At 42.5% G+C, this 15,547-nt stretch overlaps 2 protein-coding genes across 2 annotated transcripts; both read right to left on the reverse strand.

The window, feature by feature from the left end:
- Positions 1 to 838: 838 nt before the first annotated feature.
- ntn5 (netrin 5) lies at positions 839 to 10,036 on the reverse strand. The gene is made up of 7 exons (XM_058068941.2): positions 9,946 to 10,036; positions 4,337 to 5,694; positions 2,919 to 3,107; positions 2,374 to 2,523; positions 1,797 to 1,847; positions 1,545 to 1,625; positions 839 to 1,477 (listed from the first exon to the last, which is right to left on the reverse strand). The coding sequence occupies exons 2-7, from the start codon at positions 5,682 to 5,684 to the stop codon at positions 987 to 989; spliced, it is 2,310 nt and encodes a 769-aa protein (XP_057924924.2). The 5' UTR covers positions 5,685 to 5,694; positions 9,946 to 10,036; the 3' UTR covers positions 839 to 986.
- A 2,041-nt stretch (positions 10,037 to 12,077) lies between these two features.
- Positions 12,078 to 14,422, reverse strand: cnpy4 (canopy FGF signaling regulator 4). Its single transcript, XM_058068969.2, has 6 exons — positions 14,245 to 14,422; positions 13,991 to 14,117; positions 13,121 to 13,217; positions 12,909 to 13,031; positions 12,725 to 12,842; positions 12,078 to 12,656 (listed from the first exon to the last, which is right to left on the reverse strand). Exons 1-6 carry the CDS (start codon positions 14,327 to 14,329, stop codon positions 12,577 to 12,579), a joined length of 630 nt encoding a protein of 209 aa, XP_057924952.2. The 5' UTR covers positions 14,330 to 14,422; the 3' UTR covers positions 12,078 to 12,576.
- Positions 14,423 to 15,547: the final 1,125 nt, after the last annotated feature.

Consider the following 15,547-nt stretch of genomic DNA (forward strand, 5'->3'; position numbering starts at 1 on the left):
ACCTAATGGTAAGCTCACCAGGAAATTATCAGACTTTTACAACAAAGTATCATTATGTTTCCTGAAGAATGATAGGATGTGTGTACTTTATATAGAGATAAAATGAATAGACATAAATGGGACTAAGGAGTATTGGAAAACAGAAATGAAAGTGAATTCTTTTTCAAATGAAGTACGCTCCGGCCTTCTGGTTAAATGGTGGTTATTCCTGCAGGAAGGCGTGTGAACAACATGGCCGCGCACGGCCGCGCCAGCGAGGCTTAAGTTGTCTGTTAGTGTCTGTGTAAGTGTGTGTGCTTGGGGAGTTTGGGGGGGATCAAACGCTCATGTCGTCAGGCGCGGCGAGAGGAGACGACCACTGACAGGTGCTTCCTGCGGGGCGCAGGATGGCAGGTGCACGCACATACACACGCACACACACACACACACTCAAGGGCAGATAGTTGGCCTGTCAGACATGCTTGTGACCCGTTTGCACTCTTTGTTGCTTCCTGCCACGGACACGGTAGCCAATCAGCAGCTGCCTCTTCCAAAACATGGCCGCCCTGCAAATAGGAAGGCTCCCATCTGTCTTCGTGTAACCCCCCCAAACGCACACACACACGTAAATGCGGCATTTCCCCAGAGCTATGACGCCGTAGCTCCCAAATGGAAGCAGTAGTCAAGACGACAGGTTGCGCATCCAAATATGGTCATAAGGAAATTGTTGACTTAGCACATACGTATATTGTCATGTAAAATGGACTAAAGACAATAAAATTCATTGTTATTGTTCTTTTTTATTGTAACACAAGGTGGAAAATTTACATTTGTGTAAATGTACACTGTGTGTGTTTGTGTGTGACTTCCACAATAAATAGGAAAGATATAATTCTATTATAACAACAACTTTATGACAAGGACTGAAAGGCACTTTGGTGCGACAAAAGGAGGCAAAGCGTGTAAAAAAAACACACAAAAAACAAAATGGCCACCAATTTTCATGTTCATGTATGACCTTGTGTCGTAACCACAAGGTCAGGTGGCGACAAGGTCGTGACCTCGCTGTCCGAGCTTCCAGCGTCCGTGTGGGCCAGCAGGTGTGGGGGGATGTACCCCGTCTGCGGATCAGGGTCCTTCCTGTGGGGGTGGGAGGGTTTACTGGGGCAGCGCCCTCTCTTGTCCTGCCCCCGAAAACCCCTCAGCTTGGGGCTCCAGTGTTCCCGCCACTGGAGGGCCAGCGTGGAGCGATCGGCCACCAGGCGCCTCTCTTCAGGGGCCCATCCCCTCTCGCCTTCGTCTGCGCCGATTAGCAGAAAGGTCCGGCCCACATGCAGGGTGGGGCAGCCGCAGGAGAGGTCCCGGTCAGGAACCCACAGGGACTGGGGTCCCCTACGGATGCGGGATGTGGACCCCGTGCGGAAGACGGTTTGGACGGAGATGGAGAACTGCCACCAGGGACCTGAGCGCTCCATTGCTCGCACCTGCACCTTCAGGACTGACACACAGGAAGTGACTTTTTCCGCAGGAAGGACAGCAAAAGCTGTTTTCAAAATGACACCCACCATAATCCTTCAGGCAGTACGTGTCTAGGTTCATCCTCACTTTGCCCTGCGATGGCTGGCAGTGGGACACACACTCCTCATCTGTGCGCACAACATGAACACACTCTCAGTCCAAGATGGCTGCCACTTATTAGCCAATTATTTGATGAAATTACACCTTTTTTCTGTCATTTCTCCATATAAGTAAGAAGAAAATGTAGTATAATTTCTACAGTAAGCAAGTTAGTGCCTGATTGTTGAATTAGTGCTCACCGACGCCATACTGAGACTGGAACATTGGTGTTGGGGCGACTTCTTGGATGCCTGCAATCAAACACAGGCATGTGATGAGCTCCAGTGTGTGTGTGTGTGTGTGTGTGTGTGGTCTTTTTACAACCACCAGCACACACACAAATGTTGACTAAATGATTAAGACCAGAGCAGCGCTACTTTTATGGTTTGGTCCCAAACGATGTGCAGGCGAGAGAAGCTTCTTGTAAAAAAGTGTGCAAAAGTGCAGACATGTATCAACACAACCAAGCAACAAGTGACATCCTACACCGCAGCGCCCGTCTCCCTTCAAATGTCCACTTCAGGTCCAATTGCACAAATTAGACATCGCTTGGCACGTGAGACTTTTATGCCGGACATGACAAGTGATGTCGGTGCAGCGCTAACAGGTGCTATACATAGCCTGAGACGCTCCAGGCACTAAAAACAAACACGCTTTTCTTTCACTCAGCTCTTTTGCTGTCAGAGTTATGAGTCTGGGCTAGTTTTGAGTCCTACAACAGGTGCCGAGATCAAACCTGGACAAGCATGCAGCATCTCGGAGTTGCCGACGACTTACGGACACAGGGGCGCAGAGGCGACGTGCCTTGCTTATAGCCCGGGGCGCAGCGGTTGCACCTGAGGCCCGTCACCCCTTGTCGGCACAGGCACTGACCCGACGTGTGGTTGCACCAGCGGCCCACCGCCCCCAAAGGATGGCACTGGCATGCTGCAAGAAGAAGAACAGGGATGAGAAGAGTTAGCGTACACAAATGCATCAGGTAGGCTTTTAAACTGACGTTTAGGACATGACGGTCAAAGGTCACAGGGTCACGGAGCATACCAATTGGTGGTAATGTCGGGGATGCACGTGGAAGCTTGTTGTTTTACCCTGACAGGAATAGCTGTGTGCTATCACGACATAAGCAGCACATAAACACATGCCAGCGTAAACACTTAAGACATGGCCGCTCGACGTGAAAGCCATCTCTGCACTTTGATGAGTTCGATGATGCAGAAAAACGCAGGAAATGTGAGTTATTAAAGATACATGCCCCTTGCCCTTGGACACCGTGACCTTGGCCACCCACTAAGACACACACACACACAGATGTCGTGACTGACGCTGGCAAGCCTTGCGGTGGTGCAGTGGCTTGCTAAGGTCCCTGGTATATCCATTCTGGCAGTACTGGCAGTGGCGCCCGGCGGTGTGGTGGCGACACTTGAGGCAGACGCCCCCGCTACGGCGTCCGGACTGCTGGAAGAGCTCCATGCTGAATCGACACTTGCTGGAGTGGCCGTTACACTCACAGGCTGGAAAGAGCAGAAACCTTCATTTATATTTGTCATGTTACTCCATCCTAATGGTACCACTTCCACAAAAGCTTGTGGCTGTAGGCGACCTCCTGGTGTAGTTTTTGATTAAGGACACAACATGGCAGTAACCGCATTTGTTAAAGCTGTTACTGCTATTGCAACATTGGTTCTGTTGCTGTTGCTTCTCATGCACGCCATCATTATTCAAGTAAAAAAAACCTTGTATATATATATATATATATATATATATATATATATATATATATATATATATATATATATCAGGGGTCTCAAACACGCGGCACTAGTTTGAGGCCCCCGCCTTGATATGAAAGTTTAATGTTAGTGCAGGCCGCGCAAGTTTGATATGGATGCTGTATGGTATCATGTACCCAGAAAAAATTATTACGTTTGATTAATGTTCATGTTAAAGGTTAAATAACTGTTAATAGTTATCCTCCCTATCCGTGTGGAAGTGGTAAGTTTTTGGCTATTTAAGTTTAAAGGAAATAACTTGAAGGCTACCGTTTAGGTCGCTAGCTCTCTAGTTTGCGAGTTAGCATGTGTCTCTAGACCCTGCAGTTGCGCAATATGTTGTAAATAAAAAGAGTATACATGTGACTATAGTCGTGTTTTGTCATGTCTACAGGGCTCTAATAATGCTTTGTTAATTTTAATCTGAAAAAAACAATTTGTCTATCCACCAACTATATGTGGTTTCTTAAGTTTTTATTATTTGCCGTTTTATTATTATTATTATTGTATTTATTTATTTATTACTGATTGATTGATTTTCTTTATTATTGAATTGTTTACTTAATTTTCATCTTATTTTGTGTAGAAAAATAAAAATTAAGATATTTGAGAACAGTGGAATGTTTTATCAGAGCTTTTCTTGTAGAAAATTGGAACCAAAGCGAAGTTTTTAAAAAAAAATTGTTTTTATTAAATGCGTTTTTTTTGGAAAACCTGAAGCGGCCCAGTTTCACCCAGACCCGAGCTCCAGTGGCCCCCAAGTAAATTGAGTTTGAGACCCCTGATATATATATATATATATGTGTATATATGTAATGTATATATAATGTATATATACGTATGTATACAACATATTAAGGCACTACTGACAAATGGTCCAAGACCATGTGGTCAAAGAGAATGACCTTTCTCTTTCCACTTTTTCATGCACTCCAAATCATTGTTCAAGTTTACTGTAAACATGGACTCACCCACACAAGGGTTGGGCTGCGAGGGTGTGGCTCGATGCCAGGGTCTGTCAAAGTAGAAATCCTCGCACACGTCGCAATCTGGGCCCGCCGTGTGATGCTCGCACACGCACAAGGCTTGCCCGGCATCGTCACGGCGACACTTAGAAGCATGCCCGTTGCACTTGCACCTGCCGCCCACCTGCAGGTCCGACAGGGCCAGAGGCGTGGGGGTGGCCGGGGTGGAAGACGCCACTATCAGATGCCTGGAAGTTTGCCGGGCGCTCTGGTGGTTATTTCTGCGCTTCCTGAGTTCTTTGCCCCCAGTGTGGCGGCCCTCCAGCGTCCAGTTGCAGTCGCCTTTGGGGCAAAGCAGCCAGTGGTCTCGCTCCATCTTGCGGCCAAACTTTCCGGCTCTCACGGACTTCTTTGAGGACATATCTGAACTGAAAATGTCCCCGCTGTCCTTGCTGGTGGCATTGTGTCCATCTTTATCTTGATGTGAGCTCTTCTGATGACCCCTCCTTTGAGGTTTGTCTGTTTTCTTCTGTGTGATCACGTCTGAGTTTTTTGTAGTAAAAAATGGTAGAGTATTTTCTGAGCCTAATCTCCATCTTGGGTGGTCCGTCCCGTGTCCTTCTTCCATCCACCCATCTTTTGTCTTTTGGTGGAAGACCACACGGATGTCAGTGGCTGTCACCCAGTCCTGCAAGGTGGGACTATAGTCAAAATCAGGAGCGGATGGACGTCCATCGAGAGCTGAGAAAGCCAGCACCATGCCGCCTCGCTGTCTTTGCAATGGCCTCGGATCTGAGCACAGGGGTTCAGTTTCCTGGTGCCGGGTTTGAGCCATCGTTTGGGAGGGAAGCCCAAAATCCCCAAAGCAGTCACTAGAATAGTGCTGCATGGGCCTCCAAGTGCGCCCGTAGTCCATGGACTTGAGGATGGAGATGGAGATGGGGTCCGATGGCTCGCCATGATGGCAGAACTGCAGACTGATGTAGGTGATTTCAAAGCGCCGCCCCAGGGGCACGGTGAGGACCCAGTCCCCACTCCTCGGTCCCCCTACAGCGTGCCAGCAGGTGAGGTTGTGTGGATTGTGAAGGTCGGTCAAGGCGCTGACGTTACCGTCGAAATCCGAGCCTTGGAGTGAGCGACTGGCGTTGACGGCCACCCCGTAGGCGCCGTTGATGAACTCGGATAGACAGTGGCGAGGACGACCGTCCAGGTGGTAACAGGGGTCGTGAGGCGAGGTCCAGCTCAGCGGGACGTAGGACAGGGGTGAGAAAAGCAGAGGCTGAGGTAGGGAGTGAAGGAAGAGAAGGAAAACCAGGAAGGGAGGAGTGGGAGGGGGAAGGGAGAATAACATCATGTCATCCAGCCTGTGGAGGACAATACAGATAGTTTACACTTTAGTCTTTGCTGGAACAAAAACATTCCACTTTAAAGGGGACCTTTTATGCTAGTTCCACTTTTCTGACCTATAAATGTAGTTAGAATGTTGTATTCTCATGTTAAACCATACCCAAATTTCAGTTAATGAGGTTTGCACATTCGGAAATGAGCCCTGAAAAATGAAAAAATGTAAATGGATTTGACAGTACTCCCCACCCGGTGTGTGTACACCTAAAATCCATGTCAGAACGATGAACTAAAAAGGGTTTTCTCATATCTTTGGATCAAGACCACAAGCATAGACAATCCCACTTCATCCCCAAACATAGATTGTGTTTGTTCCCGGCGTGAACTAATCCCTTCCTGCTCGTGATAAGCGTCATTTATCCAACTGTCAACATTTTAAACCCCTCAAGAGGTTGGTTTTGGAATGCCGACAAAACAAACGCTGACTTTCTTTCTTCATGATTTTCCGAGCTCCCTGCTCATCCGTCACCTGCCGCCTTCACTCTCCTTCTTGGGAATGCCGCCGTGAGATTGATGGCGCTCTAACAAGCGTCTGACACTGACAGCAAAGAGGACCCCGACCGCAGAGAGCCTGCCCGACCTCGTCATCCCGGCTCAATTAGCAAGCGAAATATGAGGCCTCCTGAGGGAGCCCAGCAAGTAGAAACCTAATCGGGACAAAAGGGAAGATCAGGTGTTCCTGTTAGACTTTGTGACAAGGAAGCAGTCCCTCGGGATTGGGTCTGGGTTCAAGCAAAAGTTTACAGCATTCCAATGACGTACACTTCTTCTGCTGCTTTGTCACATGACTAATTAAACACAGGCCGCGGTGATAAATGGGCTCAGTCATCTTATTCAAGCACATCGTGGCAACATAACATCAACATCTGCGCCTGGGCGGGGTGATCTTCTGATGCAACTATGTGAGGCTGGCACAAACAACAACCTGGAGGCATGTTGACACCATCCTGGTCACATTAAACAATGACTGTAATGTTCTAATACGCCACCCAGGGCCACATACTGACCAATGAAAGGATGCAAAGACACCTTGCTGTTGTGTCAAGTAACACATGAAAATGTGCGAAGACGTTATTCATTCATTCATTCATTTTCTACTGCTTATCCTATAGAGGCGGGGTACACCCTGGACTGGTCGCCAGCCAATCACAGGGCACATATACACAAACAACCATTGCTAAGACGTTATGTATAGTAATATTTCAAGAAGAAAGTCCACCTTGGCTTTGTGATTATTAAGTATAAAGAACTTCCATCCTTGCTTTTTTCCCCCCATTTTTCAAGATTTTTAAGAACTTTTTTCTTAAATAATCTCCATAAATGTTATTTTCCTAATATTATGACTGTGATAATATTTTTACTTTATTCCCAACTGTAGTTTCTCATATTACTGTTGTTTTTTTACATATTTTTTCCTAAATATTTCTACTACTAAAGTACTAAAATCTTCATAATGTTACCAATTTATTCTGTTAATATTTTGACTTTATTTTTGTAGAATTACAAAATTACAGCTGTTATTTTAACCTAATTTCCCCAAGATTACAACTGTTTGTCATAATATTTTTTTAAGTAATGTCTTTATTATTTAATATTATTTAATAATTATGCTTCTAAAATCCCATTCTTTTTCATCATATTATTATTATTATTTTGTTAAAATATCCATCCATTTCGTAGTTTTATTATTATTATATTTATTTATTACTGATTGATTGATTTTCTTTATTCTTGATTTGTTTATTTATTTTTCATCTTATTTTGTGCAGAAAAATAAAAATTAAGATATTTGAGAACAGTGGAATGTTTTATCAGAGCTTTTATTGTAGAAAATCGAAACCAAAGCACTGAAAAAGTTTGTATATTTTTCTGTTTTTAATAAATGCGTTTTTTTTTTTTGGAAAACCTGATGCGGCCCAGCCTTGCCCAGACCCTAGCTCCAGTGGCCCCCAGGTAAATTGAGTTTGAGACCCCTGATTTAGATGCATGTAGAATTGTTTTATGCATGTGTTTGAGTCAACTGCTGATGACATCATAAACAAGCTGATTACCGGTTACGGCTGGTTGCCGTTTTGTTCACCTTGCTAATATGCTAACAAGGAGTGACGTTTCGTTTTTTTAAAAATTAACTTGGACTCATGCAGTCGGTTAAAGGAAAACTGCACTTTTGGGGGAAATTTGCCCATTGTTGACAAACCTTATGTGAATCATGAACACACATTTTCTTCCCTTTTCTGTACATTATAACAAGAGAAAATATGTCAACATGAGCTAGCTAACAATGGGAAGTACACTGTACCTATTTGAACAACAAAGCCCTCTAAAAGAAACCTCTAACAATGTTTTATTGTTTGATATACATGCTATGATCACACATTAACAAGTATGTTGATGATAATATGTAATACTTAAAGATTTAAAACATTACAGAAACTGCTTTTAGCGCATTGATTTCACATACTAGCCCAGAAGCTTACCATACAGCATAGAAACATCCACGGCACTTACAATGTCCACTCTTATTGGGATGGCTGTGTCTTCCAGCACAAGATGTGTTCTAGTCCTCAGGTAAAAAATCAGGACAGCGAACGAGCATCTGGTTGAATCTTCGCAGCAAAATTGAGAGATATGTATATGAGACGAGCAGCTAGCTAGGTTTCATGTTAGCCATGTGCGTGTTTTCCGCTGCTATACTAACAATATTGATGTAGCTTGGTTAATATACAAGTCAGTTATTTTAAATGACACTGTTGGCATAAAAAAAAATTGTTAGAGCTTTAGCATCAAAATAGGTACTACATTGTTAGCTAGCTCATATTAACTTGTTTTCACAGGAAAGGGAAATAAGTGTGTGTTCATGTTTCACATAAGGATTGTGAATGATGGGAACATTTTTTTTTCCCTTTAACAACACAACAAGACATACGCTATATCACTAACTGGAAAATAGAAAACTCAAAAACATGCTAACCGGGGCTAATGCTACCTGAAGTTCCATTTGTAATTGTTCCTCCAGAAACACAACTATTAGCACATATTGCCCATACTGCACTACCACCCCACATGTGTGTGTCTGTGTGTGTGTGTCCCCTTGTTTTGCGGTAATAATCTAATCTTAGTGTATAGGGAAGCAGTGCAAAGTGGATTAGCACCCGCCTGTATCTTTAGCCGCCCTTCATGGTGTGCACCTCCAACAAAAAGGGGGTCACCAAGCGGCTCCGCCTGCTTGGTTTTGTGAAGACGAAAACACATGTCACACATTTGATATTTAAAAGCAAGCTTCCTGTCAATCCTAACCCCCCCCCCTTCTCATACAAGTTGGCAGAGGTCTTCCCATGGAGGCTTCACATGTTGATATTAAAAAACAGATGGGAATGATATCATTGTGATTGCCTTTTCACGCCAAAACACCAGCCATGATGGGAGGTGTGTGTGTGTGTGTGTGTGTGTGTGTGTGTGTGAGTGAATGAAATCCACATGGTGCCTACAGGATCCATCATGATGCACGAACACACACACAGCCAAGGCTCCAGCTACTTTTTCTTGAAATAATAAAAAAAAAAAAACTTTGGCGGCGTGTGCCTCCGCCATAAAAAACAGATTTCTGCCCCTTCCCTTGTAGAACTTTATGAAAAAAACGGCCTTGAACTATTCTGACAAGGGAAAATAAAAACAAGTTATTCGCATGAGCTAATGCAAACAGCATTATTTATTTTCTGGGCTAATCACATGAAAGAAGTCACGAAGTGCAGCTGTATTTCCTCACGCAGGGTTCCGTCTAAATAACCTTGAAGTTATCCACCTGCGACGCCTCATTAAGCGTCAATGTGTCATTTAGTCGGCTTTATTTTGGCGCCAGCATGAGACGCCCGTACCGCTTTAATTGCAGCAATTATTTGGCGCTAATTGCGCAACTTGAAGGATAATGTTTGCATTATAATTTTCTCAAATTAATGAAATGCGTATTCAGATGAATACAATTATGATTTTTTTTTAATAATGCTTGAATTTAGGAACATTTTGCGGAACGACCAAAGCTTAAAAAATCAATATGTAACACGACTATCCTAACAAAGTGACTTTGAGACAGTCACTAGCTATTAATTGTCCATTAGTTGATTTTTTTGTAACTTTTGGTGCCCCAAAACTAAGCGAGAAACCAAACGAGACCAATACATCCATATAGAAGACAAGCCTGCATGGGTGCTCACCATGTGTGTCCTCAGAGAAGCTCCTTCTCCTGCGCGTCCACCAGCTTGTCCTCCCTCGTACAAGCCTCGTACAGCCTCAGTGCGTCTGGCGGCCTGAGGAAGACGTGGAGAAGCGGAGTGGGGTGGGGGTTGGGAGGGAGGGAGGGGGGGTGGAGATAACGGGAACCTTTTGGGAGGTGGTCTCCACACAACAAAAGAACCCAGCCAAAGAACGCATCTCTGCTCACACGTGGTCCACCTGCAGTCCAATAGGTTGGTCCTTTTATGCATTTAATATGGATTTTTATACACGCATTTATAATGGATTTGTATTTGCTACAGTAATGCCAGTAGGGTGATGCGTTTAAGGTTGTTGTTTTTTTTTTACTTCCTTAGAAGAATTGGTCATCGAAAAGTAGTATGATCCTTGTCATTTCTACTTTTACCATGCAATATTACAGTTTTTGGTGCATATCAATAGTTTTTACTATTTCACATTGTGTGGTATCCTGAGACCACTGTCTAATCAGTATATAATATAATAGTATAATAGTATTTTACTGACCTAATGATACCCTGTTTATTATTTTATGTTTTCCTAACTGACCTACCTGTAAGTTTAGTTAAAAAATTTTTTTTGAATTTCCTATTTATGAATATGAATAATAGAAATTATAAATGTTTTTTCTGCATGTGAGAGCACTTTTATCATTATTTTCCTTAATGCGACTGTGTGAATAATTGCAATAGTTTGTAAATACATATAAAATGATACTATATATACAACATATATGTATGATACGTGTATATATTTAGGTGGTGTCCAAAGTGTAACCCGGGGGTCATTTGCGGCCTTCTGCTGTTTGGGTTTTCTTTTTTCCAATTTGACCTGTGGCACATTCTAAAAATAACATTTGACAAGAAAAAAAAAACAGTAAAAAGAGAAAGAACCAGAAAAAGGTCATAATTTTACAAGATAAACCTGAGTTAAAATATTAAAGTAGAAAGACATCATTTTTAAAAAGTTGTAAAATGATGAGAAACAAACTAGTTGTAATTTTTTGGAAATTTTGAGAATAATTCAAAATATTATGGGAATAAAGTCATAATAACAAAAAGAATGTTCAGAAATAATAAGATAAGAAATATTTTAAAAGTTGAGAAAAACATCAGTCTAAAATGAATATTTTAGGAGAATAAAGAAGTCATATGACGAGGAAAAATAATGCCATTTTAGGAGCACACACTTGAAATATTAAAGAAAGAATGTTATTTTTAAAACGACGTAATACTGAAGGTGAAGGACAGTCTTGTTGTTTGCTCCACTTATGTTCCAATTATCCCTGAGTGGAATTGCAAGCTAAGTGGCTGCACTGGATGGTTGTCAGATGTGAAGCAAAGCTGATACAGATGGAAATGTAAGGTGGAGGGTTGGATGGGAAGGCTTGATTGGAGAAGAGGGAAAGTTTCCCAGAGAAAGCCATAAAACTGATGGATGGCTCCCCTGGAGGAATGTTTCCCCAGGTGTGCTCCACGCATGTCTGCCAGTTGCAGTGCGCTGAACACATGCTATGTTTGGACGCCGGACAAGTGCAATGAAGCAAATAAAGCAAATTGAGGGGCGGAATGGCACGCTTTGTCGTCAAAGTGCACTTTTGGCAAAGGCAAACAGTCACAGTTCAAGAGGTTTGCATGGGAAGGAAGCGGAGGTCAAATCAAACCATGCAGTCCTTCAAGCTTTCTTAGGCTTTGGGCCTGTCAGGAACAACTTACAGCAGGTGCTGAGTGATATAAAAAAAGAGAGTAAAAACCACATTAAAGATGCTAAAACCAATATTCTATGAGCTGTCCAAACTACTTTAGCTTTGAGTTATAGATGTTAAATGTTTTATTTTCAGAATAGGCAGAGGGCCGATCAAGATAAGCTGCTGGCCAAACATGACCCCCAGGCTGTGTTTTGGACACCTTTGTTTCACGTGTAGCAAGTTTTACTCAGAATGAACCAAAAAATGTATCCTGTTTCCTTGTCTAGATTGTTTTCACATTCAATGTATATAAACGCCAATGAAGTGTACTTTTGCTTAGTAGTGCCCTCTTGCGGCTACTCACGGCATCGCTTCAGTGCTGAACGCAGTCAAATAAAATTGCAATCATTCTTTTCAAAGTACTTTTATACTGTTTTTCAGCAATTCCATTCTGTATTATTAGACCATACTGTTTATTTTTAACTACTTATAAATGTAGCACTTTGAGATTGTGCTTCAAATGTAAATAAAGGAGGTAAAATGTAAATAAAATGCATCAGTATTATTAAAGTGCTTTGTTTACCTGAGTCGTACTGCTAATTGTCCAAGCTTGGTTCATCCCAAAATGAGAAATAAAACTGCCAGGAGAAAAATTAGTAAAAAATGTTATTTAAAATGTATAAACTGTACATATTGCATTTGTGTGTATAAAGTATAGATACAAGCTGCATCGCTTCACCTTTGAGACAGTGAATCAGAAAGCAGGAGAAATAGTTGAGAGGACACATCATCCTACCAAAGGCTAATCAAGCGTAACCGCCAGCTCGGCCAGGAGGCCTCAGGAGGCGGAGCTTGCCCGAAACACATGTCCAGATGTGATTTCAACACGGTTTCGTTGTTGCGCGGGTCAAAGTTCGCCAACGTCGTGCATCTTTCTACCGTCGCTGGCCACTTCCTCCGCTCCTTTCCACACCTCCTGGAGACATTCTTAACCAGAGAAGACAAACACATGAGCAGTGATGGATACCACGGAATAATTCGAGGTGTGTCCCGACCTTTTTCGGACGCTCCCAGGACATGACTCCTGCACAGGAAGTCCTCTAGTTCATGGTCTTGATGGTGGAAGTACCAGTCCTCCACTACCTCCTCGTACTGCTCCAACATGGTCTCACACTACAGAACACACACACACACATTAGTTGCCAAAGTCATTCTACTCATTAATATCTTAACGGCTACCTGCTTTTTCATGTCAGTCACTTCCAGCGAGGGCTCATCCCACAGCTCGTACGGCAGACCCAGATCCACTTTGACCCCCTTGTGGACCAGGTTCTTCAGAGTCGTCATGGTCTGGCTGGAGCCCTATGGCATAAGACCCAGCAGCGTCACATTAACACACACCAGAGCCGGGTGAAAACCAGCTGCAGGTGAGAAATGATAGCACAGGAGACCTTGGCATAGCGGAGGCTGCCTGGCCGCTCTGCGTGGACGCTATACTGCAGGATGCGCTCACATATGTTGTCTACGGCCTCCATTAGGCGTGTTTCCCTGAAACGGCACTTCAATGTCATGTGACTGTAATAGACATTTGTAGCCTGCTATCAAGGGTTAGTATACATAATGCTGTGTCGGGTCTGCTGAGGGGGTGCCATCCTTGGGTCCCTTCGACCCGGCTGGCTGGGGGTTCCTCCCTTTAATGTGGGGGTTCGCCCGTCTGTCGGAGTCGGGGGACCCGGGTGCTGGTCCCCCAATGGCACGACCTGCGGATCCACCCAGTGTGGACGGCCCCAAAGGTGGCGTTTCCTTGATCCTCAGTGCCATACCATGCCATGTCTCCCTACTGTGTGTGATTGTGTGTGTGTGTGTGTGTGTGTGTGTGTATAGGGTGGGAGGGAGGGGCTTTCTTAGTATTTGTTTTTCCTTTTAATTGTGGTAATTGTTTTTTAATTCTGTAAAGCACTTTGTGTCGCATGTTTTTGCAGGAAAAGTGCTATACAAATAAAGTTGATTTGATAAAATACACACATCCTGAAAATGTTACAACCATGACACAAATGATCAATGACCAATGGCAGAGGCGATTAAAGTGTGGTCACGTTCTGAAACAACAGCGCCTCCGTGTGGTGTACTTGTCATTTTCACCTTCTTGTGTATAGTTTCATATTATGGTTTAGGAGGAGAAGCATGAGCTTCACTTAGTATTGTATACTAAAAGAAAATACTAAAAAAGACTGTAGTGTATTAATGTAGTGGTGTAGACATGCACGCCATCATGCTAAGAGGTGTTGCTAATCATTTGCTGGGCTTATTTATCCACTTACGAGGTATTGTACTTGATTTTTCTTCTTCGCATGCCAGTGTCCAGCACATCTCCAACCTCCAGCACCTCTTTGGAGCGGCCGCTTCTCTGCAGGGCATCCCGGAGCTCCACGGTCAGAAATTTACACACTGACACAGACAAAATAAGCTATTAAAAATCTACTTCAAACTGTTAATATTGTAGCTAATATTGTAGCACCCACACTGCCACTCAGCGGCTGGTAGCTAAACATAAACTACTTTGCTTTCATCTTACCTTCACATTTATTCGGCAATCTGGAGTCATTGTCCGCTTCAACAAAAGCGTAGAAATAAAACACAGCCAAAATAATACGCTTCATTGTGGCTGTTAATGAAAACAAAAGACAAAAACCGGTGGACTAATTCTCCTATAGCCACATAGGCAGCCGGGAACGAACGCGCATGCGTGGTGGGTCGTGGAGACGAGTAGACGCTTTGTCTGTCAGGTAAAGCTAGTCGATTGACGAAAATTCAAACTTTACTACTTTACTGTATTTATGGGGGATATCAACTTTATATCTTCTTTTAGATTAAAACAACCACATTTTAACTACGTATTTGTGAATTATTCATAATCATAATTTAGTTGAATGAAAAACAATTTCCATTTTATCTTGAGACATTAAAGTAGTCCACCATTTGTGTCCTGGGAAACAAATATAAATGGTATAGTTTATCATGCATAGAAGGTTACATTAAAAGTACATTATATGTTTACACATTTCAACACAGCTAAAAAGGAGTATGAAGGTGTAGAATTTATTTGATCATGATCTAATAAATTCTAAATAAATAAATAAATTCTTTTTTTAGGAATACATTACAGTTCTGTTAAGAAACAGTAACTGGGTGTAATTTAACAGATTTTCTGTAGTATTAATAGTAATGTACTGTATTTAAAAAAAACACTATAATACTGTTGAAATCCTGCTGTAAATTTACAGCAATTGTTTACAGTGAGTGTTTCAAATGTAGTTCTCTGCTCTTGTAGAAAAATACAGTATGACATTTTTGGGTGATAAGTTATGTTCGCTTTTGAGGTTTTTTGAACTAAATAGGTTTAAGGATCATCTATTTTTATCAAACAATTTTTGTAATATGGCCATTTTTTAAATTAGCTCCTGTGTGCTTTCCACAGGACAAAATAATACCAACTTTAAGTCTTTTGTCACTTTACAGATGAACAGTTGAACAGTTTTGGTCCCAGTATAGACCCCTGGGACACCCCAAATGTAATATATATAATATTCTCCTAGTTTTACACCTTACAACAACTGTTGGCAAGGTGGAAGGCAGCTGCTTTGAAAACAAAACAATGAAAAAACAGGCCTGACTTTTCCCTCTGATTCTTTTGACTTCTCAGACGATGCTTCTGATTTGTTACCTGACCAAACATTTTCATTTACGTTCCTTGCTTCCTCCAGACACCTATGATCATCTTCCATCCAACCAGTAACCTGGTTAATGGAATCTTGAAATGAATTTACCTTTAGTTTAAACCAATCTTGATAGTATTTTAGGTGACTAATTCTATAATA

Source organism: Doryrhamphus excisus, linkage group LG2 (assembly GCF_037039965.1).
Source record: "Doryrhamphus excisus strain RoL-2023G ecotype Guam linkage group LG2, RoL_Dexc_Guam_v1.1, whole genome shotgun sequence".
NCBI lineage: Eukaryota > Metazoa > Chordata > Actinopteri > Syngnathiformes > Syngnathidae > Doryrhamphus > Doryrhamphus excisus.